The following is a 16,186-nucleotide window of genomic DNA, read 5'->3' as shown; positions in this document are numbered from 1 at the left end:
CGGGAGCAGGGTTGGCCCAAAGCAGCTGATTTTTTTCAGCGGGTCTGCAGCTAGGTTACATCTGTTGGCAAGCAGCATTTCAAAGCATCGATGAGGCCATGAGCTGGATAAATCCAAGGATTAAGACATCGGGCTGCCGGTGCCTCTCGCTTGTGCGGCCATCTTGCGTGCGTGCCACCTAGCGCCCCCCTGTAGATTTATGTTTGAGTATGGAAGTTATGTGGATAAGAGCCAACTCTTGAGCAGTCTTCTGAAAATAAGGTTGTTATCCGTGGATCTTATGTTTGGGAGTAAATAGCTCCATAGTTTGGCTGCTTGAACAGAGAAGGATGTGCCACTTATGTTATTTTCTTGCATTGTGGTCATCTGGGCATAGAGGGGTTTGCCTTTGGTGCGCCTAGATGAGCTATATTGCTATTTAAATATAGTGCTATGTCCAACAATATTTTGTGGCTTTGCATCCAAAGCACATTTTTCTCCCAATTGTGATTTTGCACTCATTCGCTATTTTGCACTCATTCGCTATTTTGCACCTTAAAATGTTTTGCACCTAATTGTCCTTTTGCTTCCACAGCTAACATCTAGTGGAGCTATATTGTAACTTTTTTCCAGCCACCATCAGATAATAAGTTGCACGACCACAGGCACTCTACCCTCACTGTATTCACCATTTTACATACTGTACCCCATCACCGCTAATATAACCATCGTACTTGCTTTAATCCTATTCTTTCTCTTTCTATGACTTATGCTCCCTAAAACGTCTGACACATACAGCCAACCTCACTATCCACCAGGGGCGGCTGGTGACATTTGAAAGGGGTGGGGCGCAAAGTTTGTGGTGAGTGCGCGGTGGCGAGCGAGCGAGCTCCAATGTCATAGGGAGGGTTCGAAAATTTTGAAAAAAGAGTGGGCAAATGGTGCATTTTAAAGCATATTTGCAAAAGCAAGAAGGTTAATAAAGCAATGATCATAGTGTCTTTTCAGACTCCCAAGCCTGTCAATAAATCTGCTGGCACTGCTCCAGCTCAGCTGTCCTTACAGACTCCTGTACACCCTTTCGCACTCCCAGGCCTGCCAGTAAGTCTAACGTCACTGCCCCAGCTCCACTATCCTTTCATACTTCCAGGCCTGCCTGTAAGTCTACAGACTCTGCCCCAGCTTCACTGTCCTATCAGACTCCCAGGACCGTCAGCAAATCTACTGGCACTACACCCAGTTCCACTATCCTATCTTTGCTCTCTCTCTCTCTCTGGCAGGAGAGGGCCCTCTAGGCACTAGCAGTACACACACACACTTGATCTTAGCAAAAAGGCCGAGAAGCACTAGCAGTTATTTCTCGTCCACTTTCTGACAGCAGAGGACCCTGGCAGGGGCTGGCAGTGGTTACCGGGAGGATAATGTCTAATAAGTCAGACTTTTTCCGGCTCAAGACCGGTTTCACTGATCCAAGTGCATTAGCAGGGAACTTTTAAGGGATTTTAAATCACTCTTATTAAATGTGGTCCTCATGCACCTGGCAGGGGCTGCCAATAATGGGTATCAGGAGTGGGGCACCCCCACCACCAGAGTGCGGGCATTGGGGACATTAGCGGAGACTGCCTTTCCTATCACAGGCACTAGGAGGGAGAGAAGGCAAGAGAAAGAGAGGGGGAGAAAGGTAGCGCAAAGGAAGAAAAGTGGAGAAAGGAGGAAAGAGAAAAGGAGAAAGTGAGTCAGTGGGGACAGACAGACGAGAGAGGACAATAGAGAGAGAGTGAGAGATGGGGAGACTGAAGAAAATAGAGATAAAGAAGAAGGAGTAGTGCGACAGATAAAGAAGTAGGAGAGAGTGCACATAAAGTGATAGAGAGACAGAGTCAGTGAGAGGGAGCCAGGGACAACAAGAGAAGGAATGAATGTGGGAGAAAAGTGCGTAGATGAAAAAAGAAAGACGCAAAAACCTAGTTTGAGAGGCGGAACACAAGTAGGAACTGTCCCTCCCGAGGAGAGTCCATATACCCAGGTTATGCCCCATGCCAGCTATCCTCACCAGGGACATGCGGAGGCCCCCGATCTTACATTGTGGATTTTAGATAGTGCGGCCGAAAGTCAAAAAGGCATTGTGACATCTGTACGTCCACGACTGCATTGAATGTACCGATTGTTCTTTTCCTGACAACTGCCCCCGCAGCAGGACTGGGGTGTATCACTCCATTCACCTTCATGAAGATCGTCAGACCCACTGAGGGGGAAGCATGAGGACAGAGACTCCTTTATTGGCGATACTGGCTCAGGAAGCACACTGAGCTGTAAACCACCAAATTAACTTGACCCTAGACCCGGAAGCTCTCTTGCAGCTATACAAGAGGATAGGACAATCGACTAGAAGGTAAAGTTGGTGACAGGAATTAACATGAAGTGGCCTCGGTGTGACCTGGAATTTCTTGATAATGATTATCATTGTAAGAGAATATTTCTAGCATAGAGGGAGAATTAATCTACTAGCAAATATACTGAACAAGGCAGCTGTCAAGCCACAAGAAAGCGAGTACCAATCATCCAACTCAGGGTGCAACCACATTACTTAGGCAATATAAAGTACTTCTTGGGCTGGAGAACTGGAAGCTAATGAACAAGTCCCTATATATACATGTGTTTAAAGCATACTGTACATCAACTGAGGTGTGAAGAAAAAAATCTCACATGAGAACCATAGTGAAGCAAGTATTGTTGATCTGTTAAAATGAGGAAAAGACGTTCTCATTGACAAACCATTTCCAAGAACAATGCGGGGCTCCGGTGGGAACAGGGGAAGGTGGCTGTGGCGGTCTTTGGGGGGCTTTGGGTCGGTCATTGGTTATGGGGGGTCATGGATGGCTCGGGAGTGTTGTGGGCGGCGTTGGATGGGTGCTGAGAGGTGATTATGGTTGTGGCGCTCTGTGAAGTTTGCGTTGTGTGTGTGTGTGGGGGGGGGCTGCGGGGCCCCTGCGGAAGCGCAGCAGCTCTGATCAATCCCCACATTGGAGTTGACAGAATGGTGCTAATAACTTATCGATCCCGTGTTCACCCCCGCGGGGTCGGAGCCAGCCATCGATTGGCTTCAGGGAGAGCGAAGGTAGCCGGATGAGAGGATTGCGGAGAACATCAGTGGAGATCGCTGAGTGAGAGACTCGGTGAGCTACAGTACGAGACAGATCTGAGAAGGGACAGAGGAAAGGAGACACCAGGCAGGGGGAATAGGGGAGGCAAGAAACCGCAGGGGCGGAGAGCACAGATGATAACATAGAGCGAAAAAGTGGTGCAATGAATACTGATGCCCACTCCCCGCAGATTGCAGTGATGGGCCCTACAGCTCTTGTATCTTAGAAATATTCCTAGGCCTTTGCCTGGAATTGATGGCAGTGAGTCGATGAAGGTGAGCTTCCAGTGAGTCGAGTAGGTGGAGTGACGTGAGTCTGTGAAAATGCAGTGCAGTCAGCAGTTGCGGGGGGGGGGGGGGGGGGGGTCGCGCGGGGGTGGCGGCCGGGGGGTCGCGCAGGGGGTGGCGGCCGGGGGGTCGCGCAGGGGGTGGCGGCCGGGGGGGTCGCGCAGGGGGTGGCGGCCGGGGGGGTCGCGCAGGGGGTGGCGGCCGGGGGGGTCGCGCAGGGGGTGGCGGCCGGGGGGGTCGCGCAGGGGGTGGCGGCCGGGGGGGTCGCGCAGGGGGTGGCGGCCGGGGGGGTCGCGCAGGGGGTGGCGGCCGGGGGTCGCGCAGGGGGTGGCGGCCGGGGGTCGCGCAGGGGGTGGCGGCCGGGGGTGGCGGCCGGGGGTCGCGCAGGGGGTGGCGGCCGGGGGTCGCGCAGGGGGTGGCGGCCGGGGGTCGCGCGGGGGAATCGAGGGGGACTCTGGAGTTTTAAAATAAATTTTAAAAAATCCTGGCTGAGAGCAGGACCGCCGTCCGCGCCGCCTCGGGTCTGTTGGCGCCTACAGCCCCTCTCAGCCAATCCTGGCGCTGCCAGCAGCGCCAGGATTGGCTTAGGGCACAGTTACTGCTCGCCCGCCTACCCATTAGGAGACCGAGGTTTGAGCCTTTGCTCAACCCTCGCTCTCCTAATGGGCATGCGCCAGCCAGAGCAGACACTAGTGCGCATGACTGGGCACGGCACGAAAATTCGCTCACCTTCCCCACTCATGCGCACTTGTGCTGCTGCCTGTTGCCCCTGCCTGGTCTGTCTGACAATCATGTCAGTCAACATGACGCCGGACCGCCCACCCCCTTCAGACTCTGAAGGGGGTGGGCAGTGCGACGTCATGCTGACTGACATGATTGTCAGTTCTCCCTCGGCGTCTTTGAACTTAAGTAAACTGATTCAGTTTACTTAAGTTCAAAGACGCCGAGGGAGCTGCGGGCGGGGAGCTATGCCCCAACGCCCCAATGGACGCACCGCACCTGCTGTCCACTACAGCACCTTATCACGCTACATCATCTATGCCCAGTTGCACCCTTTATCTACACATAATTATGTCTCCTCAAATCTATCGAAGGTAACCTCATATACTCACAAAGCCAACAAAACCACTCAGTTGCATTGTAACACCTATTATGAACTCTGTCTCCATTTTCCCTTGTGGATGCTCAGTCTGTTTGCAACAAAACATTCTTCACTCCTGACCACTTTGACTCTCACAAGCCTCCATTACACTTTTCTGCCGTCACTGAAAGTACTGATTCTTAAGGACTGAGCCGCACACTTAGTCTTCCACCCTGACATTGCCACTTCAAAGCAGCCGCAAAGCTGGGGGAGCAGGGAGTCCTACTTAATAAGTCACTTAGAATTATTATCCACACCCAAACAACCCAGCCTTCCAACCTCCTTCGAGTACACAATACACTAGTTTTTGCGCGCCCTTCAAAGCAAACATCATACCAGTCTTTCGATTACTCTTTTTTTACAAACTTGATACGGTCTCGACTTAGTTGAACTCTCCATCATAGTGATCCTCAATGGCGATCTCAATCTGAAACTCACTAATTAAATGCAGCACACCAATTTCACATCTACTCTTGGCCACATGCCAACTGTCCCTCATTTCTCAAACTATTGACTATGGATCCTCTAAAACTCATACATGTAATGCTTGTATTACACACACTAGCCCACTCTAAACCTAATATTACCCTATCCATATCAACAGTTCCCCACCACTCCTTCCCATGCAACTCATTTTCCAAAATGGAAACAATTCCAAAACTTCGAGTATCCTTGCACCAGAGTACTCTCCTCTCCACTCCACATTACAGACTTGACTCACCTTTATTCCTCTCCAAACACTTATGCTCAGTTGAATATTATTTAAAGACATCTGCTCCCAGCCCTCTAGTCCTCTGATGCCTTGTCATTTGGCCCCTCCTTTTCTCACTTTAAAATTTTTTCTTCAGTATTAATATTTTCTCATTCCTTTTCTTCTGCTATTGTTATCTCATCCTTAACACCCCACACCAAGCCGGCTAGTTCGCCAGAAAGAACCGCGCCTTACAGAAGATTCTTATGCTTGTTTTCAAAGTAGTAAGCAGTAAAGCTCCTAGATTTCTTTCTGACATTCTATCCCGATACATATGCGAAAGTTACAGTCCACTAACCTGGCCCCTCAAGTTATAAGTAAGTCACCAAGTGCCACCTCCCAGTACTAATCTTTCCACCTTCAAGGCCCCATTGCACTGGATCGCCCTACCACCTTCCATTTTGGCCAACGTCTCGCCACAAGATGTTATAACTGCAGTGAAAACTCATTGTGCACTTAAAGAAGATAATAATGATTCCCTTGTCTTGTTATAATATATGTTCATCTCATGCCTGTAAAATACACTAGCTGCTTCATTGTTATAGCCTCAGTTAAATGTCGCCAATCTATACCACACAACTGCCATCATTAAATGGTACTTCTATGCTAGAGTTGATGACTACAAAGCTAATATTTAATTTCACCATTACAGGCTGGAAGTCCAACGTCAGTCTCTGCTCCTCACAGTTTCTCCCGGACCTCAGTTACTCCATCTAATCAGGATATCTGCAGGTAATAATATCGCCAATTTCTTATGCGCGGTGTTCACCATACAAAGGTGCACTGCATGGGAAAGTGTGAACAAAATACCATGTAAATGTAACAACAATTAGAAAGCTTGCATTATAGTTGAAGGGTGCTGTGTTTAAGTAAACCGGTTAGAGTCTGACTTTAACTATGTTTTAGTGATTCGATGAAGTATGACTGTTGGGATTCTAGTAATTTAGGAGTCTCCATGTTGACATACAATACAGTTCTCACTTTTCCATTGTACTTCATGTTTTCTTCTTTATTAACATTTCTGGTTTTCTTTTGCTTTCTATGCTTTGATTTCGTGATTCTGCATGCAGTTCCAGTGAAGTTCTTTCTGATTGTTGCCATCACATCCCACTCCAGTCTGCAGTTGTCTTGAAAAGTTCTATGTACCAGAATTCTCTAAATCATGGAGACACAGTAACAGTAGTGTGTCATGATGTTGTGCAAGCTTCAAAGAATAACCCACCCCCACAAGACTGTGTCTGGGTTTGCAGGCCTGACCAGGCTAATGGATCATTGCCATTCTCAAGATCGCTGAATGATGTGGACAAGAAGGCCAAAAACACTTTGCGGAATTCCAGCTACATTGAGCGGACATGCTCTGAAGGGAAACTGCTCCTTTCTTCGGAGCAGTGCCTCAAAATGAAGAAATATAACCATAAGGAAAAGAAAATGAATCATTTCAAGCCACATAGCAACTTAAAAAAGCCTCATGATTCATCCATAACAACAAATCTCCCACGTGCTTCCAGAATAGGAGTGAACCACAGCACCGTACTTATACCTCTCATAGAGGAAAGACCAGATGGCGAGTTTTGGAAAAGCAAAGTGTTTCTCCGTAATCTTTTTTCCTTTTCTCAGGGCTCATGTCTTCATAAGCTCCATGAGACAGGAAGCTGCTCAACTCAACAGCCGGCTGATACTTCATCTAGTGTACTTGTTGGAAGCACAGAGTTCTGTTCTGATGACATGGGAGATGATGAAGTGTTTGAGGACAACGCATCTAACAAGTCAAAGGAGCCACGAGCACCCCTTTGTTCATTTGAGAATAGTGACCTTGACTGGCCTTCCCCTATCTCAGAAAAATGTCCCCCACTATCGCCTATTTCAACCTCAGGAGATCAATGCAGGTTGGCACCCCAAAAACAAAACCCTTGCAATTCAATCAGTTTTAATCCTGCTCTGTATCATAGCTTGCCAGTGTGATTATATTGCTCTGAGCTGTTGAAAGAAGACATTATCTGGGTTCATTAGCATGCCTAAATGATTTTTCTGGACAGGGATGTACAACCTACCCACAACTTACCCACAGAAATAAGACAAAATAACCGAACTTTCATTCCATTCCAAAATTCCGAAATGCTCTTTCTTGGTATATAATGTTCACCTCACTTTTTTTTTTTTTAAGCTAAGCATTAAAAATGCACTGTTTCAGCTGCTATTCTTCTCTTTTTGTAAAATGTGAAATACCCAACTTAGTTTAATTTTAAAAATGTGCATCTGCTCTAATCCAGCCCGACCACTCTGATTTCAATTTGACCTCTTTTTAGTTAGATCAAACCTAAAGTTATGATTTTACAGAACGATTAAGCCAATTTCTCCACCTACTGTTAAACACATCCTTCATGGTCTGTAGCCAGTTTGTTGATTAACATCTACTTTTGTTCACCATGCGCTTACTTCACTCTTTTTGAATGAATACACTTTTGCTGGGAAGTTGTTATATGGAGTAATCACTTTTTCACAATATTTAAATGTTGCTCATTAGTGTGCCCTCTAATTTTAACACACCACTGTGTACCTCACCAGCTTCTAAATCGTCCACTGATACATTGGGAATGCCGTACTAAGGTAGAGTTTAGAATTAGGGGAAGCAGTTTGAGTAGACTTGGAGGAATGGCTATGTAAAGTATTGACAATTCTAGTGGCCAGATAAAGCTCTAACCAAGCAATGGTGGGGAGAGATTGGTAATTAAACATATTAAGAATAGATGGTGAGTGTAGCATGTGACAGTGTAAAGGTAGATGACATAGTAGTGGAAGAGGTAGTTACATTCCTTCTGAGCATCCTTCTCTGTGGTATAAGTTGTAACAAAATATGTGCCACGGCTCTCATCAGGAGGCAGTTTGCACCATCCCATTTCTCCTGTTAGCGCCGCTTAAAACAGAACAAAATACTAACCATGAAAGTGAGGAGAGGATGTGGTCTAAAGGCTAGAGCTGCCAACTACAAAGCTGAGGAACCAGGTTTGAGTCTCAGCTTCGGCTCAACATCCTGTGATTTTGGGCAAATCACTTAATCTTCCGTGCCTAACATAAATTAATGTGTCCTTAACTGGTGCTTATGAAAAGCGCCGGTGCTGATGATTGAGGCCCTAATTACGGCACCGGTCGGACGAGTGTCCGAACAGCAGCGTTGCGGTAAAGGGACTGGCTGACAAGTAGTCGGCAGTTCCGACTGCCTAATTAGGATCCGACCACCGTGTAGGCTTTTGGAAACATGCCTTTTGTTATTCAGGCTTGTGCTGCGTCCCTGAAAAGGGTAACAGCACAAGCCAAAAGTTCAAAAGGCATGTTTTTAAACATCCCTGCACCCTGTGGCAGGCACCGCATTATGGGGCATTGATGTTTGCAGGGGCACCTATGGTGCCCCCCTGGCCTCATAGCAAAGGTCCCCAAAGTCTGTTTCCGACAGCCTTTCAATGGCGGTTAGACTGCCTTTGATTGGCCATTGTAATCCCTATGGCGGAGACACAGCTCTCATTGTAGGAATTACATACCGACTGCAGGGCCAATGGTCTGATGGCGTTTTCGGATGTCGTGGGATCGACATCAATATGCCGTCGGTGTCGGTCCCACCGACATCCTAATGAGCCCCCTAAGCGTCAGTGCTCAGTACCGGAAACGACCAGCTCAAATTAGGCACTGATTCCTGCATTCTCTTATAGCGACCTGTCGTTAATCCACTAATACTTGTTAACAGTTATATCTTCCTTCTTCCATTATGCATATTCCATTTAGGACTTTAGTGTTAGTGTCTTTCTCCCTTACCCCAATAGTCCATTTGCCCTTGTTTACCAATGTAAGACACCATGAACCTCTCCCCATACAAATTGTGACTTAAATTTTCATTTGTTATCCCAGAATTGCCACCTTGTCCACCAGCTTAAACGTTAATGACATGGTAACCCTGATATCCCACCACTGCCTAATGGCTTTAAATTCTAGGGTCTAACAAATCCTTGGGATTGTTTTAGCCTCGAGCTTCACTTTGCGCTTGGCTGATTTGAGGCTGAAATTCCACCCTCTTGACCAAGTTTCTATCTTTTTGCACTCCCTTCTGTGTATGAAACGAGTGTTAGATGAGCACATTATCATCAAAAACAGCATTGCCTGGCAACTGCACTTAGTTCTACCTAAGAACAAATTGTAGAGCACACAAGACAGTGCTAATGATGATGCATGCGAAACGTAGGTTATTCCCTTTGTGTTTTTCTCTCTCCCAATCATTCTGCAGGGTCCATTTAAGGAAACAAAAGTACTGGGTGTTGAAAAATCCCAGCCCTGCCCAAATGCCCTTGCTATACAGATCTACCTAGCCAACACTGTTTACTCACCAAACACTAGGAGTTTTCTTTCTTTCCTTCCCTTCCATTTACCACTCCACATCACAGCATTGTTCACCAAATCTGTTTGTGCATACAAGCTAAACAGGTGTTAACAATTTTAAGAGAAGCCTAAAGGAAGCCAGACCCATCTGATGACAGCATCCAGCTAATAAAGTGAAGTTTAGAAATAAACAGCTTTTTTGTCCTTGACTTTCTCTTTCCCTTTGGTGGGCAAACATTTTTATTGGAGTAAGAAAGACCAAAGAAGTACAGCTATTTTCATTGTGTGACCCAAACACCGATGGCTGATCCATATTGACTAATCACCATCAAAACATGCCAATAGTCAATATGGCCATACTGGAAGAATAAGCACCTACGGTTCAAGCACAATAAAAAACCTGAACTCCTTTCTTTTTGCCCCAAATGACACAACCTGACCATGCCCCCCCCAAATCCTCCAAGGAGAAAATCCCCAGCTACATCTCGATCAACACCGTATGAATACATATCTGCAGAAACACCACTGTTTCACTTTTTATTGCACTTTGCTGCTTCTTACGATTGACACTCTGCTATTTTTGATTTGCACTTTAGTTTGCCGTACTCACTGAGGCTAATTTTATCTAACATAGCCCAGTGTCATGCAGTCAAAGGTTACAAACTCCCGCCTGAAAAACTTTTAACCCAAGGCCCCTCTACACTATCTATACAAGCACTTAACGCATAAATTTGCTTCTTAATTCACAAATCGAGGAAATCGGGTACTTGTATTAGAATCAGTACCTACAGAGCAGCCCGCAGTAGTCTATAACCTCCACCCTCTACACAGTCAAATCTCCATACTATCTTGACCTATTTTCCATTATTAAACCCTATCCCCAGAAATTAAGCCAAATTGTTGAATAAATTATCTTCTCCACCTGCTTGGCCATAACTCTTTTTATTATTATTACGGCCTGTGACTTTTCGTTATTATTTTTCTTAAAAATAGCCACCATCAGAAACGTTTTTACAAGGCTCCTGAAGGTCCTACTTCAAACCTTGTACACTCCCCACCCACCTCCCTGCTGGACAGAACACCCATATTCCTCTTCAGCAATTATGATCAGCCAGCTTCCACTTACTATCTGTAATTCAAACCCACATTTGCCCCATTATATTTCAGATCTTTCACGTTGCTCGAACCGCTGGTTATTACCTTAACAAATTTAAACAGGCACTGAAAATGAATGTTTGCAGCATGTGTTTGCATACTCCTGCAAACTAGTGTTGGGTTTGGATATTGCAGTGGAATTTCTTCTGAAGAAGTTTCGAGTCATGAGGTGTAGAGTGACTCCTCCCTTGACCACAATGCTTATGTTTTTTGCTTCACCCTTAGATTGTTTTTTTCCGCCATCAGGTTTTGACATAAAAAGCAACAGCTCTGATACCGTCACATTTATGCACGCAAACATCAGGCCCTGCATCGCCTCGTCGATTCCAGTGAAACTGTAAGATAGCCCATCCATATTTCAGCGTCTATTCCCCTCAAAGAATTTAATAAAAATCATCAAGGCCTCAGATAATGTGGACAGTTGAAGCATACTTCCTTTAGTTTCTGCACACATTGTAAATCAAAGTATAATTTGTTCTAACCACTGTCTCCCTCCAAACCACCAGGAGTCAGAGAACACCTTTTGTCAAGCTTTCGAAGGTACAAAAAAGAAAGATACTGCATGCATTCAAGGGTGCAGCGTCAATAAAGGTCTGACACTTCAAACATTTTTTGAAGAACCAGATTCTCTTCACTTCTAGTATGAGCTACCTGGTCCCGCAGAGCTCCAAGACGTCAAGAAATCACCAGGACCCGAAATACTCTCATCAGAGGCTTCTGATGAGGAGCAAGAGTATTTCGAGCCAAGAAAGTCAAATTCACCTATGCCGAAGAGACTTAGGTCCGTGAGTACAGATCCAGGGCTTGGGGACGAATGCACCACAAACTGCTTGTCAATGAGGTGCACCACTCCAGCGGTTGGGCTTCCAGCCCAGAAAAAGCCAAAAGAAGGCTTGTTATCCTACTGCCGCCTTAATGACCCAGTCAGAGCTGAGGCAAAACATCAGAGTCGAAGTACCCCATGGGGCTGAAAGACCCGCCTTTGATGTCAAAAACGTTGTTTCCAATGTCAAAGATTTCGAAGTTGAATAAAGGCTGTTTGGTGACAAACAGGAAATGAAAGGAAATTTTGACTCCTGCTTTGGAAACTTGAAAGGCACTAGCTTTGAAAAGCTTAATGTTTGACAAAAATGTTTTTTTATTCACGCTAATATGGAGAAAAATTCAAACAAAGCCTCCACATAAACCATCTGTGTCTATGCTTTCTCCTATTCCTAAAAAGAGAATGCTGACATTTGTGGAAGAACTAGACTACCGTTCCTAAGAAGAGAAAGCTACCATTTGAAATGAACTGGAGTACCTTCTAGACATAAAAGATAGAACGAAAATACACCAGTTTCCAAACATGCTCATACTCCTACCATGCAAAAGTCTGCACCACCAGCTGCATGTTTGCCAGCTCCTTCAGTACCACCCCAAACACCACCACCACCACCATAAAGAAGCTCATTACTGCCTCCCTTCCCCACATCATAATCACCAGAGGGGCACTCCTAATCGGACCTAGGTTGTCTATATGGAGATAGAGACCCTTATGATGCTAATCAGCACAAATGATGACCAATGGGAGGAATACAGTGTAAATCACCTACATGATCCAGATATTGTGCCTTATCTAATAAAACCATCTCCCCGGACGATACAACATCATACCATGCTGTAATTCAGGGAGCGGCTCATCACCACTATGTGTCTGTCCACCCCTTAGAAGGGGAAGACTAAAACTGAACGTATTATTCAGTTTGTACCAATGTTAAAGGGGGCGATGAAATCTGCTCTTGATAATTTTAAAGATTCTATCAGAGTCCATGTTGTCACTACATGGATAGAAAAATGTATAGGACTTGCCAAGACAACCTTATTTACATAAGGTCTCTGGTTCCACCAGACTCAATAGTGGTTCATTTAGCCAGGAAGAGGGCATCTGTGCCAACAACAGTGGATGTTCCAGCCTCGGACAAAGAGAGCAAGCGTATAGATGCAGCAGGTGCTGTTGGGGTGTCAATTCACTGGTGTATCACCAATTCAGTTGCATTACTGTCAAGGCGTGACAGATTCCATTGGGAAGAGCTGGAAGCATTCATACAGCATCTGCCTGAAACATACAGGAAGTGGGGGGTAGGAACTAATAGAAGGTAAGATAATCTCAAATGCAAACATCCCCTGCACACTTGATGCAGTTGACACTGCTTCTAAAAAGGAATAAACACCAGCATACTACTTCGCAGGCATGCTGGGCTAAGGATGTTAGGGTTTAAAATCAGAGGTTCAACTCCACCTTCTTAACATTTTTTGATGGGGGAACGCCTTTTCGGTCACCAGGTGGATGACATTTTAGAAACAAATAAGAACACCACAAAAATAGCAAAGTCCATGGGGGCACCACTAACATTCACCTCAAGGGGAGTTTTTCGTAGGCTGTAACCTAGAGGCTCACCCAAATGAGGGTAAACAGCTCATAAACAGACATACCAAAGGCAATAACATCAAGACTTTCGGGATCCCCAAAACAACAGAGGCTACTCAAAGGAAAGTTACAGAGGTAGCAATACTAGAGTTAGGGGTGAAGGTGGCTCCCCCAAAGGAACCACGAGCAGCAAGCACAGGCTCACCCAAGCTTCCCTGAGCATGTAAACCAGTGGAAGGGCGAATAAAGGAATTACAATATCCTAAAGGGTCTTTACAAAATGTGTAGCGGTGGCCGCAGCTCACTTCAGGAATGGGAGCGTCCATGTCTTTCCTTATCTACACAACTGGCTGATCAAGAGCAGCAGCAAACAGAAATGGCTTTCACACACTCAGGTAGGACTGAATCTATTACACAGATTAGGGTTCACAATCAAGGTGAATAATCTCACTTCCATTCTCAACAGATCCAACTATTTTTAGGATGAACTTAACACTGTCATGGGGAAAGCATACCCCAACAACCAGAGGGTGATGGCATTTTACCAGCTACTTCCTCCTTTTCAGTCTACGCGCCCAATATCAGTATGAACTGTAATGAGACTGCTTGGAATGATGGCTTCATGTATAGCGATTGTGCCACAAGCCAGATTACACATGCGCCCTTTCCAGCAATGCCTCGCCAGTTGCAGTCAATGGTCACTAGCAGAAGTGTAACTCAGTGATCTAGTGTTGAGAAAGGCCAGCACACAGCACTCTAAATTGGTGGAACAGCAACAACCTGTTTATTGATAGGCCATTTTTGGACCCTCTTCCGCAGGTGACCACTAGCACTGATGTATCACTCAGTGGTTGGAGCGCACATCTTGGAAACAAAGCTGTTCAAGGAACATGGAATTTAGGGCAACAAAGCAAACACATCAGCTGTTTGGATTTGGGTGCCAGATAACTGGCACCCAAATCCTTCTGTGTAATGATGAAGAACAAGACAGTCTTGATCAAAAGAGACAACACGATTGCAGTGTGTTACCTCCAGAAAAGGTAGGCACACCCTTTCTTCTGCTTTCCATACCACCCCAAAAGATATGGCACCAGGCTATTCATCACGACATACCTCTCTTGGTGGAGCATCTTCCAGGAGTGCACAATAAGCTTACCCTTTTCCACCTCTCCCACTCATCGCATATGTAGTCTGGAAGAAGCAACAAGACACTGCTCATTATTGTACCACCAACTTGGGTCAGGCAACCTTGGCACTCAACCCCAGTAAAAATGTCCATGTCCCCTCACAGAGAACTCTCATTTAGAGTGGATCTTCTCTCTCAGCAAATGTCTTGTCAAACATCCAGACCCAAAGAAGCTCAATCTTGCAATTTGGTACCTGAGGTCTTAGAATTTAGTTATTTAAATCTTCCTGTAGAATGTACGGCTTTTCTTCGGGAAGCACGCAAGCCAAACATTCGCACCTGCTACGGTGCAAATGGAAACATTTTGTTGATATTATGTTAATAAAGAACTCAGCTCACTTCAGGTAACTGTGCAGGACATGCTTTCTTACTGACTGCATTACAAAAGTCAGGGTTGGCCTACACATTTATACAACTACATCTAGCAGCTGTAGCAGCATATATGCAAAATAGAGACCGCTCATTGCTTTTTTTCAATTCCAGTCATAAAAGCCTTCATGGAACATCTCAAACAAATAATAACCCCTAGAAAGCCTCCAGCGCCAGTGTGAAACTTAAATATAGTGCTCACACAACTAATTGAGCCTACTGTTTAATCCTTTGCACTTAGTGGATTCACAGTTGTTAATGTGGAAAGGTGGTTCTCAGTAGCTATCACCTCTTAACGAAGAGTTAGTGAGATTCATGCGCTCACTATTCAAGAACTTTCATTTAAGTTCATAAAGGTAGGACGATATCAAGAAATAAGCCAACATTTTAAACCAAAAGTGATCTTGCCATATCATTTAAATTATTCTATAGAATTACTAGTTTTTTTCCCCCCAAAACAGAAACCGTTGCAGTGCACTGCATACAGTATATGTGAAAAGAATGCTTATGTACTACATTGACCAAGCAAAAGAATTTAGGTAAACTGATCAACTGTTTATGGCATATGCAACGCCCCAAAAAGGGCAAACCAATTCAAATGCAGGTATTGCTAGATAGATCGTAAAATAAAATGTATCCAAACCTGCTATATAAAAGATAAGAGTAGGCTCCCACACGCAATCTTCCTTCAGCCGACAAGCAACTCTTGTCCATTCCCTCTTTTAAATTAAAGCGCACTGGTGGTGCCAGCTTTGCTATTTTGGCCCCATGTTCTGGAACTCCCTCCCCTCTGAAATTCGCTTCTGCACCAATCTCCTTGGCTTCAGAAGTCTCCTTAAAACTTGGCTTTTCCGACGGGCTTTTTGAATAGTTCTCCAGGACTTGGATATCAATCAAAGTAGCGCCATGAAACCACCCCGGTGTACGTGCGCTTTACAAATTTATTTTAACATTTAACATAACATAACTTACTGTACCTCCAAGAGCTCATTCAACATTTAAAAAAGATGCAACAATGGCGTTTTTGGTAACATTCCCATAGCTGATATATGTAAAGCAGCAACACAGTCCATGCCACACACCTTCACTAAACATTATTGTGTGGATATACTAGCACGATAACAGGTTATGGTTGCCCGAACAGTATTACAAACGCTCATTCAAATATCTGCCGTAACTGCTCACTAACCACAGCTGGAAGGATTCTGGTTCATATTCTATGCAGATCATGTGTATCTACAGCAACTCGTGCTATGAATGGAAAATGTTACTTACCCTATAATCCTCTGTTCGTAGCATGTAGCCCTGCAGATTCACATGCACCCACCCACCTCCCCGTACCTGCTCAGTGTCAGTATATATAATGCAAAAGCCATAATGCATGGATTTTAAATGTATATATA

At 45.1% G+C, this 16,186-nt stretch overlaps 1 protein-coding gene across 8 annotated transcripts in view; it reads left to right on the top strand.

Moving 5' to 3' along the window:
- MARCHF8 (membrane associated ring-CH-type finger 8) overlaps positions 1-16,186 on the top strand; it is a 697,693-nt gene that overhangs the window by 646,334 nt on the left and 35,173 nt on the right. For 4 of the 8 annotated variants that reach the window (XM_085603729.1, XM_085603744.1, XM_085603736.1 and 1 more), the window contains 2 exons: positions 5,954-6,033; positions 6,372-7,187. In XM_085603729.1, coding sequence (XP_085459855.1) covers positions 5,954-6,033; positions 6,372-7,187 — 896 coding nt within the window. The remainder of the gene's footprint in view (positions 1-5,953; positions 6,034-6,371; positions 7,188-16,186) is intronic. The other 4 variants (XM_085603748.1, XM_085603747.1, XM_085603750.1 and 1 more) reach the window with 1 other exon arrangement.

Source organism: Triturus cristatus, chromosome 1_2 (assembly GCF_964204655.1).
Source record: "Triturus cristatus chromosome 1_2, aTriCri1.1, whole genome shotgun sequence".
Taxonomy (NCBI): domain Eukaryota; kingdom Metazoa; phylum Chordata; class Amphibia; order Caudata; family Salamandridae; genus Triturus; species Triturus cristatus.
Note: the sequence above shows the minus strand (reverse complement) of the source record. Positions and strands in the feature narration are given on the sequence as shown.